This window comes from Littorina saxatilis, linkage group LG10 (genome assembly GCF_037325665.1).
Source record: "Littorina saxatilis isolate snail1 linkage group LG10, US_GU_Lsax_2.0, whole genome shotgun sequence".
NCBI lineage: Eukaryota > Metazoa > Mollusca > Gastropoda > Littorinimorpha > Littorinidae > Littorina > Littorina saxatilis.
Window position 1 is genome coordinate 43,575,929 of NC_090254.1, and position 20,194 is coordinate 43,596,122.

Consider the following 20,194-nt stretch of genomic DNA (forward strand, 5'->3'; position numbering starts at 1 on the left):
TTTCGGACTATAAGGCGATACTTTTTTTCTTTTTTTTTCACTTAAAGGGCCCCAACAGGCTATTTTTGGTGTCAAAAACGCGTTTATTTGCGTTTTGGCGTGACTTGGGTTAACCAGACATATGCATGCCGTAGGAAATTGTTTTCTCACCATCCCTCACAGGGTTTAGTTTATTTCGGAATCGTTTAGGCCATAATCCGACGAATTTCGTGGCTGAAGCGAAGCGTTTTCGCGTTCCATTCTGGCGGCCATTGTATCTCGAACGTCCACGAGAGTACGGAAGTGGTGAATTCTGGGTAAAATGTTCTATGACGTCAGAAGCCGTATTCATAGAAGCAACTTTAGCTGCTGATCCTTACAGTTTTGAGCCTGGGAGTTAAAATCAAGGGTCTGCGCGCCCCGTGATTTGTAATCATTTTTTTTTACAAATCACGTTAATGTTCCCGATATCTTCTTGTCATCCCAAAAGTCAAGGCACAAAAACAAAATCCCTTGACTTTTGGGGTAGCGCGACTCCGTTGATTTTGTTTTCTTCCTCCATATCATTACTAGATTGTCCCGTCGCTGGGAAATTCGGATCACTTCCTCCCAGTGGAAAGCTAGCAGCAACAGAGTCGCGATACCCCAAAGTCAAGGGAGATCTATGGGATTTTTCTTCCTTTTCTTTACGTTACGTCACCCCCCCCCCCCCCCCCCCTTTCCCCGTCGCGATATAACCTTCGTGGTTGAAAACGACGTTAAACACCAAATAAAGAAAAGAAATCGCTGGGAAATTTGGGTCGCTTCCTTCGAGTGAAAAGCTAGAAACAACAGGGTCGCGCTACCCGAAAGTCAGTGTATCTATACTATTAGATTTTTTTTCTCCATTTCTTTATTGTCCCATCACATTCCACAACTTGGACACATACCAAAACTTGGACACATGACGATATTACCACGTCTTTGACACATACCACAACTTGGACACATACCACAACTTGGACACATACCACAACTTGGACACATACCACAACTTGGACACATACCACATCTTGAACACATACCATATCTTGGACACAGACCACCTCTTGGACACATCCCACAACTTGAACACATACCACAACTTGGACACATACCACATCTTGGACACATACCACAACTTGGACACATACCACAACTTGGACACATACCACAACTTGGACACATACCACATCTTGGACACATACCACAACTTGGACACATACCACAACTTGGACACATTCCACATCTGGGACACATACCACATCTTGGACACATACATCTTGAACACATTCCACATCTTGGACACATACCACATCTTGAACACATTCCACATCTTGGACATATACCACAACATTGCACATATTGGACACATACCACAACTTGGACACATACCACAACTTGGACACATTCCACAACTTGGAAATTTCCACAACTTGGACCACAAGCGCGACTCTGTTGCTGCTAACTTTTCACTGGGAGGAAGCGATCCGAATTCGCCAGGGATGAAGGAAAATAACGAAATGGAAAAAGAAAAACAAATCTAATGGATCCCTTGACTTTGGGGTAGCACGACTCTGTTGCTGCTAGCTTTCCACTGGGAGGAAGCGATCTGAATTTCCCAGCGATGGGACAATAGGCTGAACAGAGATTTTTTTTTGTTTTGTTTACAAATCGCGGATTTAGGTTCGACGTAATTTGTACAATATTTTTACAAACCACGCGTGCACGGGTTAACAGCTCAGTTGGAGGTTTAATTGGTGCCAGTGTGTAGGCATACAGGCTGGGGGAGTGGCTTAGGAGCGAGCAGATAGCTGTATCGTTATCAGCATCTGTTACTGGAGATCGTTCTTACAGCGGCGTCCGAGTTGAGACGGAAGTGTCCCACCTATTTGGGTTGATAATCAGGGATTAATGTAGAATTGTATCCTCTTAGTCAGGTTTGAGGCACAAAGTGTACAAAGGGATGCAAGCACTCTAAATAAATGTACACGACGTGTGGTCTGTACAACATGCACACAGTGGAGACCAACAAAGGGAGGCAAGCACTCTAAATAAATGTACACGACATGTGGTCTGTACAACATGCACACAGTGGAGACCACCAAAGGGAGGCAAGCACTCTAAATGTATACGACGTGTGGTCTGTACAACATGCACACAGTGGAGCCCACCAAAGGGAGGCAAGCACTCTAAATAAATGTACACGACGTGTGGTCTGTACAACATGCACACAGTGGAGACCACCAAAGGGAGGCAAGCACTCTAAATAAATGTACACGACGTGTGGTCTGTACAACATGCACACAGTGGAGACCACCAAAGGGAGGCAAGCACTCTAAATGTATACGACATGTGGTCTATACAACATGCACACAGTGGAGACCAACAAAGGGATGTAAGCACTCTAAATGTATACGACATGTGGTCTGTACAACATGCACACAGTGGAGACCACCAAAGGGAGGCAAGCACTCTAAATAAATGTACACGACATGTGGTCTGTACAACATGCACACAGTGGAGACCACCAAAGGGAGGCAAGCACTCTAAATAAATGTACACGACATGTGGTCTGTACAACATGCACACAGTGGAGACCACCAAAGGGAGGCAAGCACTCTAAATGTATACGACATGTGCAACACAAGTGAGAGTTGTGTGGAACCAATCTCCTGGCACCTGAGTGTGAACAACAAGCATTGAAATGAAGAAGCCACCACAAGGCTGATTCCTTAGCGCGGTGTGATGGTTTGAGTGCCTCGATGACCCGGAGAGCTATGCCAGGGGGAGTGTAAACTCCTGGTAGGGCCACCCAAGCTGGACAGGTCAAAGGGTAGAGGTCAGACTAATTCAGCCACCTCTCCCCGAGGCTAATGGGGTATGAGAAGGATCACTCAGACAAAAAACCAAGGACGGGGGACGTTCTGCAGCCGTGGACGGCAAGTCTCCTACGACAAGGAAAAGTCGGAGAAGAAACAACTGCTGAAGACGGATGCGCTGGGCCAAAGTGCGCGTAACGACAGTGCAACGCATTTCACTCCTATAAAGTGATCGACAAGAAGAAGAAGAAATGAAGAAGCGACATTCTTCCATTTTAAGACTCGATTCCTCCTTTTTAAGACCTAACTTTTTGCATATTTGTGGAGGCCTCCCAAAAAGGTAAGGAGGGGGGGGGTCACTGTACCTGGAATGCCTCGGACTGAAGGAACTCATCAGAGACGAAGATGTAGACCGCCTGGTACGCCCCGATGTAGGCTATGCCAAGCAAGAAACGCTCCAGCGCCGGCATCACACTGAAGCATAAGGACACACAATTAAGATTCCACACAGGACAATATTATCATACCAAGGATCACAGCGACACTGTCTTAACCCAGGCTTCAACAAAATATGTAAATAATTTTTTCTTCTTCTGCTTTGTTCATGGCCTAAAACTCCCATGTTCACTCATTGTTTTTACACAAGTGGGTTTTTACGTGTATGACCGTTTTGACCCCGCCATTGAGGCAGCCACACGCCGCTTTCAGGGGAAATGTTTGTTTCAAATAACAAGCCCCCCAAATTTGGGTTTAGGGTAGGTTGGTTCCTGCGTTTACTTTTTTTATTTTTATTTTTTATTGCAGTTTGCTTTTTTATCTACACAAACCCATGTGGCTTTAAATAGACCTTTTTCGTATAACCTTTGCCCCCAGCGTTTCGACCAATCAGATTTTAGGGCACGGCAGCCTCACTCTGATAACCGGAACTAGGGGGTAATAGGTGCCTGGCCTGCAATACCTCTTTCACTTTCGGTGCTCGAAGTACTATTGCCAGAGGATTACTTTGAGAAATTCTGCAAGAAAACGGATTATCTTGTTCAAAATCATGAACAAAAAGTCAAGGACATGCACGAAGGTATGGTTTGAAACGGCTATTGGTGGTATATGGACGAAAGACTTGGCGAACTTCCCCTGCATAAGCGAAGCAGAGGTGATTGACCACAGATCTACAGATCTCTGGATCAACTTTCTTACTGATACTACTGTGTCGACATTCGACAAGTTATACGACGCATCCAGCGCAAAGAATGCGAAACCTTGGGGTAAACGATAGACATACTGTGTGCATACAATGTCTTTCTGCATGGCACGTACAACAGTCAGCAACTGTGGTGATCAGACTCAGAGCGAATGTTCTGACGTCAATGAAGCAGACTCGCAACGAAGTGTATGCTGTTAAGTGACGCTGACCGGACAGGCACTTGGAGCCTACTGCCAGTGTGTTGCTGGGTAAGTGTTGTTGGCCTTGTATGTTTTGTGGGATTAACTTGATGGCTGCGTTACTTGGTATCTTACACAATCAGTTTTCATACTCAGTCATATAATGCATGGCACACAAACACACACAGAGATTCATAATTCTCTACTGAAAATGTCTGCATGCAAAAGCTGTCTTTTTTTACAAAGTTATGAGCAGCATGTTAATGTAATTTCAATCAGTATCTCCAGGAGACCATGCCATGTTGGCTAGGCATGTTCAATATACCCGGTACCTGAGTGCGGAGTTTTATTTAATGTGTGTACACATGTTTGTGAATCCTCTTGTCAATGAAGGTTATCACTGCAGAGCCGAGGACGTGTTGTGAACAGCGATTCTCAGTGATGAAAGTGTAGTGTGTGTAATGCCGGACTGTGTTCTTCTTCAATTTCGGAATGGCAAGGAGGTATTTTGTGAGATGTTTTATGATTTGATATCCATGTACTGATGATTTGATTCAATAGCGAAATGTTTGAAATGTTCATTCGTTTTGTGCCATGTTTGTTGTTCAAGAGCGTGTTGTCACCATCCCTTATGAATGTGCCGATATGGACGTGTGTGAATGTTGGTGCAGACATGAGCATTTGAGCGAGTGAATTAAGAAGCCCCGTGCATGAAAAAGTCATTACCGGACCACTAAATCAGCAAACATAGAAATTCCTTGTCATACACATCGATCTGATCAAGGTAATAATGTTAGCACTTTTTTTCTAATTTATTTCAGTTAGTTGTTATTTTTTTGAGGAAATTATAATGCAATAGGAAGGTTTCCGCCAGTTATCTCTCTGAGGTTTTGGGTGCGTGCCCCTTGCGGGGGCAAAAAACATCGAGGTCACAAGCAGGGTCAAGGGGAAGGTCGGCTGGGCGGACAGGAGTATGACGGCTCACTAGTGCCAAAACCTGGTTTTATCCACTATCACGTGATAATTACTAATTAACGCTGTCAGTTACAGTGTTTTCATCTGTTAATTACTAATTTTCACAGGAAAATTACTAAGTTTTAGTTTCGGCACTAGCAATCCGTCAGGAAGTGAGCCAAAACTAAAAATTAGTAATTAACAGGTGAAAGTTAGTAAGTTTTCCGGAAAAATTAGTAACTTTCCGGGAAAAATTAGTAATTAACACATGAAAATGGTAATTATCAAGGAAAAATTACTAATTTTCCCTTGATAATTACAATTATGAGGTTTTGGCACTAGTAAGTCGTCATACAGGAGACTACAATAGGAAGGTTTCCGCCAGTTATCTCTCTTTGAGGTTTTGGGTGCTTAGAGAGTACCGTACCCCTTGCGGGGGCAAAAAACATCGAGGTCACAAGCAGGGTCAAGGGAAAGGTTGCTGGGCGGGCAGGAGACTATCCACCGATTTTAAAAAACATGATTCCAATTGTCTCCCTTGAACAAATTGTTTGTACAAAATTTGTTACTTACTCTTTTTTTTTTCAAGGCTATATCAAGGAAAATTCTTATTGAACTGATTGTGGGACCGTGCACAAGCTGACAGACTTGAACTCAAAAGTTGCAGAAGATTCTTGGTTGCGACTTTTGAGTTCAAGCCGATCAGTTTGTGCACAGTCCCAAGATTTGTCTATATTTATTTATCACTTAAAATAGAATACAGTTTTTCTTGTTAATTAAACTGTAGATATGTCAAAGACTGTTTTGAATAATTTTGGGGGGGGTAATTTTCTTTAAGAAATAACTCAAGTGAATGCACAAATTGTGTACTAGAGTGTCGGTACAAGGGAGACAATTTGAAGCCATTTTAAACAAAGCAGTGTATTGCATAATAATATCCTTCAATTATAACAAGAAATAAGGAATAAACGTCTCTTGACATGTTGTCTACCCAATTATCTTGATCGCATTTATTTAAAGTGGAAATCGTTATGTTCGTAAGCTCACATACAATCATTTATGAAACAAACTCGGACCAGACCAGAGATTTGATTGATAATGGGCCCTTTATTCTTTACAGTACCCGAGTAAATTATATACACCATTACATGACAAAAAAAGCTTCTTGCTCTTTGGAGTGATGTGGCCTTTGGCAGCTCATCAACCCAGTAATGTAGACCTGCCTTTTTTACGAAGTAGGTACATGCATACCGAAAGATCACCATATGTGTAAAACCATACTGCAGTGTCATTTTTCAGTAGAGAATCAACAGAAAAAGAGCGTATGTTCTCCTTCAGCTTCATGTTGTCTTTCTTCAAGCCAGAAACATCTTCAGTCAGACGATTAATCACAGAGGCCTGTTATGTAATTGTCATCTGCAGCTCTGCCAACTTGAGGTAGTCTGTGTTCCAATAACAATACCCTCACAGGTAGTCGTGTCCCTCTTTGCAAAGGCATGATCTGGCCCTGGTCCTAAGCTCTCACTAGATGCGGAGGGCAAAGGAATGGCTGCTTCTGTAAATACAAAATCAAATGTATACATTAGCAATAGAATTAGCATCAATGATCTTGTTATCAGATTACACATGCATCACACTCACAGCATTTAAGCATGAAAATACATGAGGGAAATAACTCCTGAAATTGAACAAAACTTAGGGGTGCAGGAGATGCTCCCCAGAAATTATTTCGGAGTGTTCTATGCAAAATCAAAATTGTAGAAATCTAGTGCTATATTTGTTGTTGCATCAATTCAATGGTACATTTCTGGGAATAAAAAAGTGATTCAGCATGAGCTTTATCGATGTCTTGAAAACTGCATCACTATCTGTATCAAGTAACCTCCTTAATCTTCTCGATTCAAGAGTCGGTTGATTGAATGCACGCGGCTTGTCGACATATGTCTAGATCTTGTTTGTTTGTTTTCTAAAATCTTGAATCTGTTTCGTGACCCTTCCTATGCATCCGTTTTGGGCTGCCGATTCATTTTAAATTTCTTATACACTGATGTAGGAAGAAAGTCAGCAGATCATAAATTGATAAAAACAAACAAAGCTTACTTGGCTCTGAGTCTCTTCCAGATCCGATGATATTTTCAGCGTTGACACCCATTGCCAGACACGAAGTGACGCGAGCAGACTTTTCAATGGCACGACAAACCCCTGTCGTCGGATTGCTTGCACCCATCGCGTCCTTCGCTGTTGCGCCTTCGCACTTGCACCCATCGGAAAGCCATACAATGACAAATTCTGTCCACCGTATTTCTCTTTCTTCATTCCACTGTTGCACTTGCAGTTGTAAACACAACAGTTTGCCTCGTCGTCTCCGCACTTTACTTTGCACCAAGCCTCGTTGTCGATTTTTCCTTTTGCCCCCTAGTTCCGGTAGATCTGACAATAAACTTCACAGCGCATGCGCCAAAATTTAAGTGAAAAAGGTCTAGTGACCTGCGAGCTGCGTCCCCCGGATGCTGGACAAGAGTTACCTACCTTGAAAAGTGTGCAACATTTATTTTATAAGTGTCAAAAACAGTGTTAATGTCGGGGAGAAAGTATAGGTCGTTCGGAAAATCTGAAACGTTTCTTATTTTTTCATTTGCCTTACGTAATGTGGTTCTGTAACTAACAACAGCTTTGACACTGTCTGTAAGATGTACAGGGGCTCACATCCACGTCGGACATCGGACATACACGGATATTTTTTTCCAAATGTCCTATACATTTTTCATGCAAGAGGACATTGTCCGATTATGCTTTCATTTGATCTGGAAATTGTCAGTACTTTTCAATTTACAGTAGTTTGATTTGCTACGATGTCTCTCCAAGCAGACAAAACCATGCTGTTAGTGTACGTTTTGTTGCGAGAAAAAAAAGGTCCTATTCATTTTGTTTTTGTTCGGGACAAATGTCCTATCGCTTTTGCATTGTCCAGGACATTTGTCTTATGCCATCTCTCATGGATGTGAGCCCCTGGATGTATGTTTTTGCCCACATTCTCCTATGCTTGACCAGACAATAGTGAGCAAAAAAATAAATAACATAAAGACAAACAAACATACATATATGCACACACACACGCCAACACACAAGAGAAAGAGAAGAAAATGGTCATACGTGTTAGGAGGCCCTTTTGTTTTGGGGTCAGAATATTCACCGTTGACAAAGTTCATATAGCGCCGCATGGAATACTGCACACACACAAAATGGAAATACATTTGTAAAACCAAAACAAGAGGCGAAGCCTTCAAGGCTCACGTAAGAAATCGACAAACAGTAACACAAACTCAATCACTCCGTCACACATACACACACACACACACACACACAGTAAGCATAGGTGACACTGTGCAAGAAAGCGAGACACTAGATCTAGATCTGTCTGTCTGCATGTAGCCTACTTACAGGGACACGACTGCCAACTAGTCTCGGCCCGCTCAAAATAACAATGACCGAGACTTTCAGTAATTCCTTCGCGTGACGTCTAACCCTCTTACGTCATAATGTGACGTCTTCAAATGACGAAATGTTAAAGTTTCTACCACAGACATACACACGCACGCACATACGCACATACGCACGCACAGACAGACAAAGTTACGATCGCATAGGCTACACTTACGTGACGTGAGCCAACTATTACATAACTTCTGTAAAAGTACAATTCCGCTACAAAGAACACAATACCGTCATACTTTATATGAGAAGGAGTTTTTGAAACAAATCAAATTTCTCAGTCAAACGTGTTGTGTTTCGCAGACCTGTTTACCCACACTTTGACTTCGGTGTACTATTCACAGAGATTCAGCGTATTTTCAAAATATTGAGAGTATTTTGAAACTCACAAGAAACGTTCATAAGCTATTGCCTCAAGGGCAGCAATAACATTGTCCCTTTTCAGAAGAGGAACTTTTAGGCGTTACTGCTTTTTGCGCTTCGACATTTTCGTCAATGTGCTGGACTCGACAACAACAATGGCAGAAGATAAAATCTTGTCATATCACGTCTCACGTGATTACATTGACCAATCGTCAAAGCTGGATTTTATCCACTGGGCTATCGCGAGAACAGGTTTGGCAACCTACTTTCGATTTCTTCTTCTTCTTCTTCCATTTAGTGATCACGATCAAACTTTTAGGTTCTTCCGACTTTCAGTGCGTACAGGACATAGGGACGCACAGTTTGAGGCCAGGGTAGAGGTACTACTGTTACATAAGGCTGTAGGGTCTCTTAGCTCAGCTGCTTGAACATCAGGCTTGTGATCCAGGGTAGAGGTACTACTGTTACATAAGGCTGTAGGGTCTCTTAGCTCAGCTGCTAGAACATCAGGCTTGTGAGCCAGGGTAGAGGTACTACTGTTACATAAGGCTGTAGGGTCTCTTAGCTCAGCTGCTAGAACATCAGGCTTGTGATCCAGGGTAGAGGTACTACTGTTACATAAGGCTGTAGGGTCTCTTAGCTCAGCTGCTAGAACATCAGGCTTGTGAGCCAGGGTAGAGGTACTACTGTTACATAAGGCTGTAGGGTCTCTTAGCTCAGCTGCTAGAACATCAGGCTTGTGATCCAGGGTAGAGGTACTACTGTTACATAAGGCTGTAGGGTCTCTTAGCTCAGCTGCTAGAACATCAGGCTTGTGATCCTTGGGTCACAGGTTTGAATCCGGACTGGGAATCTTTCTTTCTTTATTTGGTGTTTAACGTCGTTTTCAACCATGAAGGTTATATCGCGACGGGGGAAGGGGGGAGATGGGATAGAGCCACTTGTCAATGGTTTCTTGTTCACAAAAGCACTAATCAAAAATTTGCTCCAGGGGCTTGCAACGTAGTACAATATATTACCTTACTGGGAGAATGCAAGTTTCCAGTACAAAGGATTTAACATTTCTTACACACTGCTTGACTAAAATCTTTACAAACATTGACTATATTCTATACAAGAAACACTTAAGGGTAAAAGGAGAAACAGAATCCGTTAGTCGCCTCTTACGACATGCTGGGGAGCATCGGGTAAATTCTTCCCCCTAACCCGCAGGGGGTCGGACTGGGATTAACACAGGTCAACATTACAGTCGAACTCGCTTAAGACGAATCACTGGGGATCGGAAAAAAAGTTCGTCTTAACCAAAATTCGTATTAAGAAAATTGACAAGTCTTGTACATTTTATGGTGTTTCAATTTGTTTCTTTCGCAACTTTCATGCTGCTTCACGTTTAGACAATAAAGTGACATATTCAGTTACATGTTCATGTGTGTCTCATGTTGAGTGATGATTGTTGAGTTTGAGTGAGAGTGAGCACACAGATGTTTCATCCAGTTGTTACGTTTTTGGTCACACACACGCACACACTGACACTGTCCACATTCGCGGTGTTCCTATCATTTGTCCGGAATCACTTACCTTGGCGACGGGTAGCAAACCTTGGCCAATTTAGTTTTTTTTGTTTTGTTGCAACATGATGTTCAAATCCAAATCGAAAGCACTGACTGACTGATAAACTATCGCGAACCGGCGAACGCAAACGTTGAGAGTGTGGTTTCCCTTGTCCAAGGGAAACCACTCTGGCATCTATATTTTTTGGCAATGGCTTCCGTTCTAAACATTGATGTTTCGTTTTTGGTATTCGCGAAGGAAATAAACGTCAGTCAGTCATTCATGTTCAGTGTCTGAGCTATCAATCACTTTGATTCTAAATTTGAAATTGTTTTGTGAGTACAGTGTAATCAGTTTAACTTTATTCAGTGATCGGTTGAGCAATGGTTCAAGCAGTCGACGCAAGGGAAGACTTTGACACATGTATTCAAACTTCTCAAATTCCCATGATATGTCGATCTCGGGACGAGTTTAAAGATTTCGTCATAAGCGTGAGTAAATTACAGACATTATGCATGCTTGGGAATCCAAAAAGTGCTCGTTATAAGCATAAATTCGTTATAAAGAATTCGTTTTAAGCATTTTTTTTAAGCATGAAGAAAGAGGTATTCAGTTGGGAACTTAAAACTAATACGTTATAAGTCAAAATTCGTAACTAGCGTGTTCGTTTTAAGTGGGTTCGACTGTACGTGCAGACTCAGAAAAGGTATCCATGTCAAACTCCCTTCACTGTATTCTATTCTACTGGGATTTTTGCCTCCTCAGCTAAGTCTGCAAGCGGCTAGTTTGCAGCGAGCGGGCTAATTATAGTCGAACTCTCCCCTTCCGAGGGCAAGCCGGCAAGCCGAAAGCAAGCGTCTTATCTAGGTCACTCTGGAATGTGTCCAAGTGAAAATGCCGGTCTGAAAAAAATACGTGTTTCTTGGTGTGAAAATGGGATCGTTTCCGTGACTTGACCCGTGGATTACGTTCAATCTGTCTATTTGGTTAGTCTGATAATTATACAGGCTTTGTGTTAGTGCAAACTGGAGGTTAGCGCAGGACTCGTTTTGTTTGATTTTGTGGTTATACTGATATCACTCATACGGACACGTGCTTCTTTGTTCCTCTTGAAAGAAACAGAATGTGCGCGTTGTGTACCATTTTCTGACCACACTCAATATTGATAGCAGCCACCGACTGTCTTTCTGATGTTGCGGTCAGTAAGCACTTAGTGTAAACTGTGTGATTCAGTGAGAATAAGTTTCGCGCAGGGTGTTTTACGTTTGTTTTTGATTTCTGGAGCAGTTTTGTGCTGTAATTTTTGTTAACCCACGCGCTGCACGGTGGTCGGAATAGGCACTCGATACAAGACACTTGTTTTATGCAGTACGACAATCACTGTGGCTGTTGACTCTTGTGCATTTCATCTTTTCTGTTTTTTGATTGCTTGTTTGGTTTTGTGTTTTCCCCCTTCTTTTCTGTTCTTCAGCATATTAGCGTTTATTCCTGACTTAATGTTGTGACTGTAATTGTGCCTATGTTCTTGCCTGTCTGTATGTGTGTACATGGTTTTGCTTGTTTATTGGTGTCAATTTCTTTCAATTTTTAGTCACTCTATTTATTGATTTTAAGGTGTCTCAGTTAAGAATGGCGGCAGTGCAACATACGGAAGATCTCGACATATTTAGGCTAAATGCTATGTGCAGAACTTGTGGCAGATGATCAAAGGCAGCGAAGGACAAACATCATATTCTTTTTCCTTAAATATCTCAGAAAAATAACATCCCCAACTGTTGTGCTGTATTGTTTCGTTTTGTCTGTTCTGTTTTGTTTGCGATAATGAAACAAACGTTAAATTGTCGTCGGATCGACGAGTTTCGTTTCCTGTGGTATACAAGATTGTGAGAACAGTAGTGAAAACAGAGTCTGTGTTGAAAAACTTCCAAATCAACTTGTGTGCTGCCAAGGGATTACTGATGTATGGCGCTGCAATGATACCAGTCAAAAGTCGTGTATAGGAGTGGCCGTCAGGTAGGCTTTTTGTTTTATTCACATGCAGCTAACAATTTGCATGAACATGTATTGAAAGACCGTTTTTTCTTTATTTTATAATACAGACATTACTTCTTCTTCTTCTGCGTTCGATGTTTACAGACATTACAATCATGCACTATTTTGAATTATATAAACGCAAAACAAATTTCACATGCGCACCATATGCATGCCTATAATATGTATGTAAATACGACTGTATATCCTCTGTTGTTTGTATATATTTTGTAAAGTGTTGTACATATATCAGTGTACTTAGGGATTACCTTGGTCTTTTTTTCATTATTTTGTGTTCTTTTATTGTGGCACACTGATTCAGATGTTTTGTTTACTGTACGTGTTGTCTTCTGTCCTCTTATAGATTGTGCCGTGCTTTGAGATGTTGGGTTTTCTGTTGATTTAACTGAAGCATCTATGTGTTTTTCAGATCTGTAAAGTATGGTATAATTATGTACTTGAATATAACTGACAAGTAGTATCCTCTGTGTTGTCTTCTGCTAAATATTATGGCGCTTCGCGGGAGTTCCGGATGTTAAAGCGCAAGCAGGTGTTTATTATCAGCAGCTCACAGACTGATTACCAGTACACAGCAAGCGAGCCAGCTTTCGGCATCAGCTTATCGCTGTGTTTGCAGCGTATTCAGCATTTCTTAGTTCAAGCGCCAGTGGCAGTGTGTGGGAAAGACAGGGAAGGGGGAAGGGAGAGAGTAATAGGCGGGATGGAGGTTGCTTTGGCGAGCTATTTTTAGCTCCAGCTGAGCGTGCATGGAATGGAATAGTGTGCCTTGTCACCATTGCGGCAGGGCGGGGATGTAGCTCAGTCAGTAGCGCGCTAGATTTGTATCCAGTTGGCCGCTGTCAGCGTGAGTTCGTCCCCACGTTCGGCGAGAGATTTATTTCTCAGAGTCAACTTTATGTGCAGACTCTCCTCGGTGTCCGAACACCCCCGTGTGTACACGCAAGCACAAGACCAAGTGCGCACGAAAAAGATCCTGTAATCCATGTCAGAGTTCGGTGGGTTATAGAAACACGAAAATACCCAGCATGCTTCCTCCGAAAGCGGCGTATGGCTGCCTAAATGGCGGGGTAAAAACGGTCATACACGTAAAAGCCGTGGGAGTTTCAGCCCACGTACAAACAAAACAAAACCATTGCGGCAAAGAAGTGCAGGTGGCTCATTACAGCTAACCATGCACACACATTGGTTACGCGACTCTGTTGCACTTTACTTTCCACTAAGAAAAGTGACCTGAAATTCCCAGTGATAGGACAACAAAGTAATGACAATGAACGCCATACGTTACCTGAGGGCCGACCAGGAATCCTCCGAAGAAATAACACTGCCCGAACAGCTCCAGCAGACTGGGGGCCTTGGTTAGCGCCGTCTCTTTGTACGCAGGGGGAATCGGCGTCTGTAAAACACACACACACAATACATTCACAATTTGCATAGCATTTTGCCTCTAAAATCGAAAATTTTAAAAGTAAATTTTCATTTGATTAATATAATTACCTGAATCACATATAGCATTGACACAGTCTGAGATGCTAACGTCTGAAAACGCTTACCCGTCTAACATTTTTAAAGGGAAGCAACCCCATCACCAAAAGAGCTAAAAATAGCCATGGTGATGAGCACATACTCTGTGAGTTACCTCCCATTGGTGTGTACTACGTCACTACCTCTATCACCACGTGGCTACAATCATACGGCTTTAAAGAAACTAAAAAACCATACGCGGGGCAGGTGGGAGGGCATTCTTTATTTGGTGTTTAACGTCGTTTTCAACCACGAAGGTTATATCGCGACGGGTGGGAGAGCATAAACTATGTGATTCGGGTAAGTATATTAATCAAATGAAAATTTACTTTTAAAATTTTCGATTAAATTACATATTCTTACTCCGAATCACATATAGCAGCAGATAGCTTCAACAAGGCGGTGGGAAAGAAAAAATTTCAAACTCACTCTCAAATCCTTGCCAGAAACTGGCCAGCTGCAATCAATGCAGGAAGTCCACGAGAGCCATCCTGACGGACAGCCGAGACGTCCCGAAGATAATAGTTAATAAAAACATCTTCAGAGCGCCAAAATGCTGTGGACAGCACCTCTTCTAGCCTCTTAGAGCGCAAGACGGCTAAAGTCTCATGGGCTCGGGCCGAGTCCAGGGGAAAGGCAGGCTGCGCCCCCCCCCCCCCCCCCCTTTGTTCAAGTGGCTCCACCCATACGCTTGTCTGATGAGGGAAGACACCCACCGGGCCAACGTTACCTTAGAGATGTCTTTTTCTCTTGCTGTTTTGAGCGAGATGAATAAGAGCTTCTGTGAGCTAGACCTGACCGGCTGAGTCCGAGCAAGGTAAAAACCAAGGGCACGAACTGGGCAATTAACCAAGTCTGGATCCGCAGGAGCCAAAACGTTGGTAAGGGGCTTGACAAGAATCAGAGGAGAGGCTTGTTCCGGAGCTTGATTCTTTGCCAGAAACTCCGGGCGAAATCGCAAAGAGACTGAGCCGTCCGACTCATACGAGATATCCTCTGGAATTCCAGAGAGGGCGTGAATTTCACTACCTCTACGGGCTGTAGCTAACAGTAACAGAAAAAGAGTTTTCTGTGTCAGATTGGAAAGACTAGCGTCGCTCAAAGGTTCGAATTCGGCTGAACGCAAGAATTCCAACACGAGAAAGAGATCCCACTTAGGAGTGGGAGAGCGAGATCTAGCCTCCTTAAGGGCCGCGCCTTTAATGACTGCCGCAATGACTCCGCTGACGCTAATGGAACGTCCAATCTGTTTAAGAGTAGCTGAGATAGCTGATCTCCGTACCCTCAGAGAGGAAGCGGAAGCCGCCTGGGAGGACAAAAAGGAAAGATGGTTCGCAACTTGCATGGAGCGAGGAGAAACAGAATCCGTTAGTCGCCTCTTACGACATGGTGGGGAGCATCAGGTAAATTCTTCCCCCTAACCCGCGGGGTGTGTGATTCGGAGTAAGAATATGCAATTTAATTGAAAAAAATTAACGAGACCTTTTACCCTTTTGCCCCCAGAGCCCCCAATACTGCCCGTTTGAGCTCCCAAAATACTACACAGAATGATTTCTATGACACATATGTTTCCATTTCTACTGACTTCACATGGCTATGAGCTAGCTCTCATGAGGAGGGACAATTAATAGGTTCTCGTTATTATTATCTTACTTTGTGTCCATCATAGAGGTCAAAGGCCACAGCAGTGAGTCGCAGGGTGAGCACACAGTGCGGCATGGTCCACGAGATGTTGTACTCCTTCCCGCTCACCACCTCATAGTAGTAGCCCACCACCAGGTACGTCTGCAATCATAAACATGAGTTATTTCAACCTTTCTCCCCCAACAGCCCCCAATACCGCCCGCTCACCGCCTCGAAGTAGTAGCCGACCACCAGGTACGTCTGCAATCATAAACATGAATTATTTCAACCTTTCTCCCCCAACAGCCCCCAATACCGCCCGCTCACCGCCTCAAAGTAGTAGCCCACCACCAGGTACGTCTGCAATCATAATCATGAGTTATTTCAACCTTTCTCCCCCAATACCGCCCGCTCACCGCCTCGAAGTAGCAGCCGACCACCAGCGCCCAAAACCAATTGCAGATCCCTGAAACACATGCTGTACACAATGCTACCTATGTCGCATATCTAGTTCCATTTCCACTGGATATATGCGATGTTTGTGCATTCATAATTTCAGAAAATTGCAGTATAGTAACTTTGCTACGATTTTTTTCAAGTTGGAAATTGACGGAGTTACTTTCCATGCCATGTCTGAAACACAGGGAACATGAGTGAAAAGCTTGCCTCAGCAAAAGCAAGAGTATTCACCCTTTCAAAACCCATACAAACTCGACAGACTTATTTTTGCAGTTCGTCTTCTTGCTTGACCTTTTAAGAAATACAACCATTCCACAGCCCTGACAAAACCCACAAGAGTCATTTCCGACATGGTGTCTTGACACTGGGGAAGAAAACGCTTACCAGGTTAAAGAAGAAGGCGAAGACAGCAGAGAACTTGGTCCCTCCCGCCACCCTCAGCAAAATGTAGATGAAGGTGATGTTGAACATTGAGTGATAGACGTCCGTGCCTACAACAAAATGAACAGAGACATTCTACATTTTCAAGGCGTTCCATCTCAACTTTAGAAGATCTTTCGAAAGATGGCAAGGTTGTTGCCGGCGATTTGAAAGAAAGCTGCCGTCGTTGGTCGACTATTTGTTCCCGCTTTTGATGTCTGAAACTTCAATTTGAAAGAGGAGCTGGTCAAAAGGATCGTGACGTTTTGGTTTCGTTGGACAATGCTGGGGTTTTTTTATTAAGGGGAGTGAGGTGTAAATATGTGTGTGTGTGTGCGTGTCTCGTGAGCGTGTGTCATTGAAAATTGTGTTTCATGTGTGTGTGTGTGCCTAATTTGTGTGTGTGTGTGTGCCTAATTTGTGTGTGTGTGTGTGTGTGTGTGTGTGTGTGTGTGTGTGTGTGTGTGTGTGTGTGTGTGTGTGTGTGTGTGTGTGTGTGTGCATATATATATGTACATGGGCACAAAATGGCGTCGAGTCCGAAAAAGTGATACAACCTCCGGAAAAAGTCTCTTTCTGGTGCTTCTTTTTTATCTAAAATCGTGAACATGAAGAGCATTGACGAAGAAGGTTTTTTTCTCGGCTCGGAACATGACTCCGTGGCGTGTGGTTCCCGTGTACGGAATATAATCGATGTTTTGTTGGTGATTATTGACGGTGATCTGTTGCAATTCTGTGACACCAAGTACAGTGTGCTCGGCAAACTTTCGCATACTGTCAGATCACTGTCCAAAATATTGAAAAAATACGGAGATTCTATTCTGAAATGGTCGGTCTTTCCCTTGCAAAGTTTGATCTGCCCCGAAGTTTGCCGAGTCGGATTTACCGGAAGATTACCACAGGCTAGAATGTTCGTCGTTTCCTGTCGTGATTTTCCGGCCGAGTGTATTAATGAGCCGACAGTCAAAATTCACTTCCAGAACAACAAAGTTTTTGTTGATTTTCGATGAAAAATCATTCTTCTGTGTGAAAATGAGTTAAAAACACAAATTTCATGATAAACAGCGGTACGGGAAAGGGTTTTCGGCCAACTGCGTGATGTGTCGTGACGCGTAAGTTATGTACTATTTTTTCTTCCGCGCATAGACTCGTTTCTACATGGGGTGTGAGCAAATTTTGAATACGATTCGTCCCGCGAGCAATCGCAGTTGCATTCGAAGAAGTCAGCGAGTGAGATGAACGAGGAAAAAGAGAACACAGGAGGTAAGTGTTTTGTCGTGATTTTTTGAAATGTGTTATGTACAAAATGATGGTCAGTTGTATCAACTTTTAAGATCATATTGCTGTTTGAGTTGTGTTTTCTTTGTTTCTGACGATGGTTGAGTGCAAGTCAAACATATCGCGCGCTAAACGAAGACATCGAAGTCTCCGATCTGACGCATTAGCGAAGAAATTTAATTTTTATTGTTCAGATACGAAGCTGTTGTCGTGACGGATAACGTACGATGCATGGTTCAGCTAATACAGTTTTAATCTTTTTAAAAATAGGTGGAAAACATTACTATGTTGATGTCTTTTGTTCCTGCGTTGAAAGGGACTTTCTGACGGGCTAGGACATCGGGTGAGAAAATACGGTGCGATGTTCATAACGTCACATCATGAGATTACTGTCTTCGGGCTAGGCGCGGAATATTTTACATTTTTATCAATGTTTATCTTTGATTTTCGTTCTTTCTGACTTGGGGTTCAATTTTTTTTTGTTCTTTGTTAATGAACGGGTTCTGAGACGCAGACCTTTCTCTGTGTGATTCGTGTTTTCTTCCATGACTGCGTGTACATAACTTCACACGCCTTTAGATCGAGATAGCTTGTCTGGGTGACGTGTGACATTATGTACACGTTATTGAAATCTTGTTCTGAAGACTGTGCAGTAGAGAGTTTTTTGTCACGATCAAATCTTGTTCTTTGTTGCCAGTAGAATTAAAAAGTGAGCTGTAGATGACTGCATTCAGCTGTTTTTATGACCCTGAAAATGTTCATAACGTCACTTCATATTGTGTTGCTGTGATGGTTATGTGCAATGAGCTATTCTGCATTTTGGTGTTTTTTTTCCCCGCTCCTTTTTTGTTTACACTGTATGTCTCAGCTGTTGTTGGATTTGTAACATAGTTCATTTTCCATGTTCTCTTTTGGTGCACATATCTGGGTGGTATTATGTGCATAATGTTGCACATTCCCTATGATTAACTATTTTTGGGATTCTTACTTGTTCCTTGAATGCTAGGTCTAGAAGTAAGAATTTGTAATGAAGGCTACAGATTTTGATTGATGCTACAGATTATTGTATTAAAACCTGAGTTATAATAATAAATGTGCATTTTGTGTACTTTTCCTAACTTTATTGATTTTGTTTGCCATTCATATTACCTCGATCATTTCATTTTTAAGTTCTCGGTGATAACATACTTCTTCGGTGTCTTTTGGGCTGTGCGTAAATTAAAATCAGGAAGGAATGATCTGTAGCGTGAAGTTAAACATAAACATGATTGTTTTGTGTGAAAGCATTTCATTGCCATTCTAGTTAAGATGAACTGCCGCAAGTGTAGTTTTAGGCACATTTGATTTAGTGACACTTTTATTAGTCATTTCTTCACTTTAATCTATTCAAGGCCTGGGCTAGGAGCGTTAGAGACAGACAGACCTGTTTACCCTTACTATTTTGGATTGATTTTTTAGGCTTTTGGTGGTAGGGGGGGGGGGAATATTCTTTTTGTTTACGTTTGTAACCATTTGTTTACTATTTTGGTCATCAGATTACAATTTTGTTACTTGTCAATTGTTTGGGGTAAACAGGTCTGCACAGGGGATGGTTAGTCTGAAAGTTTAGAAACGTGGGAATGGGGTACACCAGACTAGCTTGCTGTCAGTTAATTGTGTCTAGTTATGAAGTCCATTTGTCTAAGGTGGTGGTCCCAGGTATATGCTCAGATGTGGTGTTTGTGCATTTTTAGCTGGGGGTTCCCAATCATGTACTCAATGTTTGCACTTCTGCATCAGACATACAAAAAGAGTTAGTTTCTGAGCAAGCATTTCTTTACAGCAGTCCCTGCAATGATGAAGGCCCTCCGAGAAAGAGAGTGAAAAATCGGCCACCGTTCTCAGCATCGCGTATCTGTGTGTAACCTCTTTCATTGACAAGATACTCTTGTTTCCCTGCAGCCTTGACCAGTGAGTCGGTTACCTAATCTGTGAACCCTTCAGTTGTGTTGCTTTGTCAAAAGTTAGACACAGTCAACTAGTTTTGCTCTGAGTGAACAGTGCAGCTGGCCTCAATTAGCCGGTGACACCTCTCTGGCCACAGCACCAAACAGTACATGGCTGGGGGGAGAGAGAGAGAGAGAGGGGGGGGGGGGTAGCTGGCTAAACTCAGTGGGGTGTCCGGTGTCACTGAAGTCAGCAGGAAGAGCATTGGAGAGAAATAGAGAGGTGTACTCTTCCAAACAATTTCCAAGGATCAGTTGTCAGGGCTTAGGGTAGGAGAGTGAGAGCGGTTTGTGTAC

The 20,194-nt window shown here is 42.7% G+C and overlaps 1 protein-coding gene across 1 annotated transcript in view; it reads right to left on the reverse strand.

The window, feature by feature from the left end:
* LOC138978892 (lysophospholipid acyltransferase 5-like) overlaps positions 1 to 20,194 on the reverse strand; it is a 60,478-nt gene that overhangs the window by 18,575 nt on the left and 21,709 nt on the right. Inside the window, exons 3-7 of the mRNA XM_070351700.1 lie at positions 16,599 to 16,705; positions 15,786 to 15,917; positions 13,897 to 14,004; positions 8,307 to 8,380; positions 3,185 to 3,293 (exon numbers count right to left, since the gene is read on the reverse strand). Of these exons, the coding sequence (XP_070207801.1) occupies positions 3,185 to 3,293; positions 8,307 to 8,380; positions 13,897 to 14,004; positions 15,786 to 15,917; positions 16,599 to 16,705 (530 nt within the window). The remainder of the gene's footprint in view (positions 1 to 3,184; positions 3,294 to 8,306; positions 8,381 to 13,896; positions 14,005 to 15,785; positions 15,918 to 16,598; positions 16,706 to 20,194) is intronic.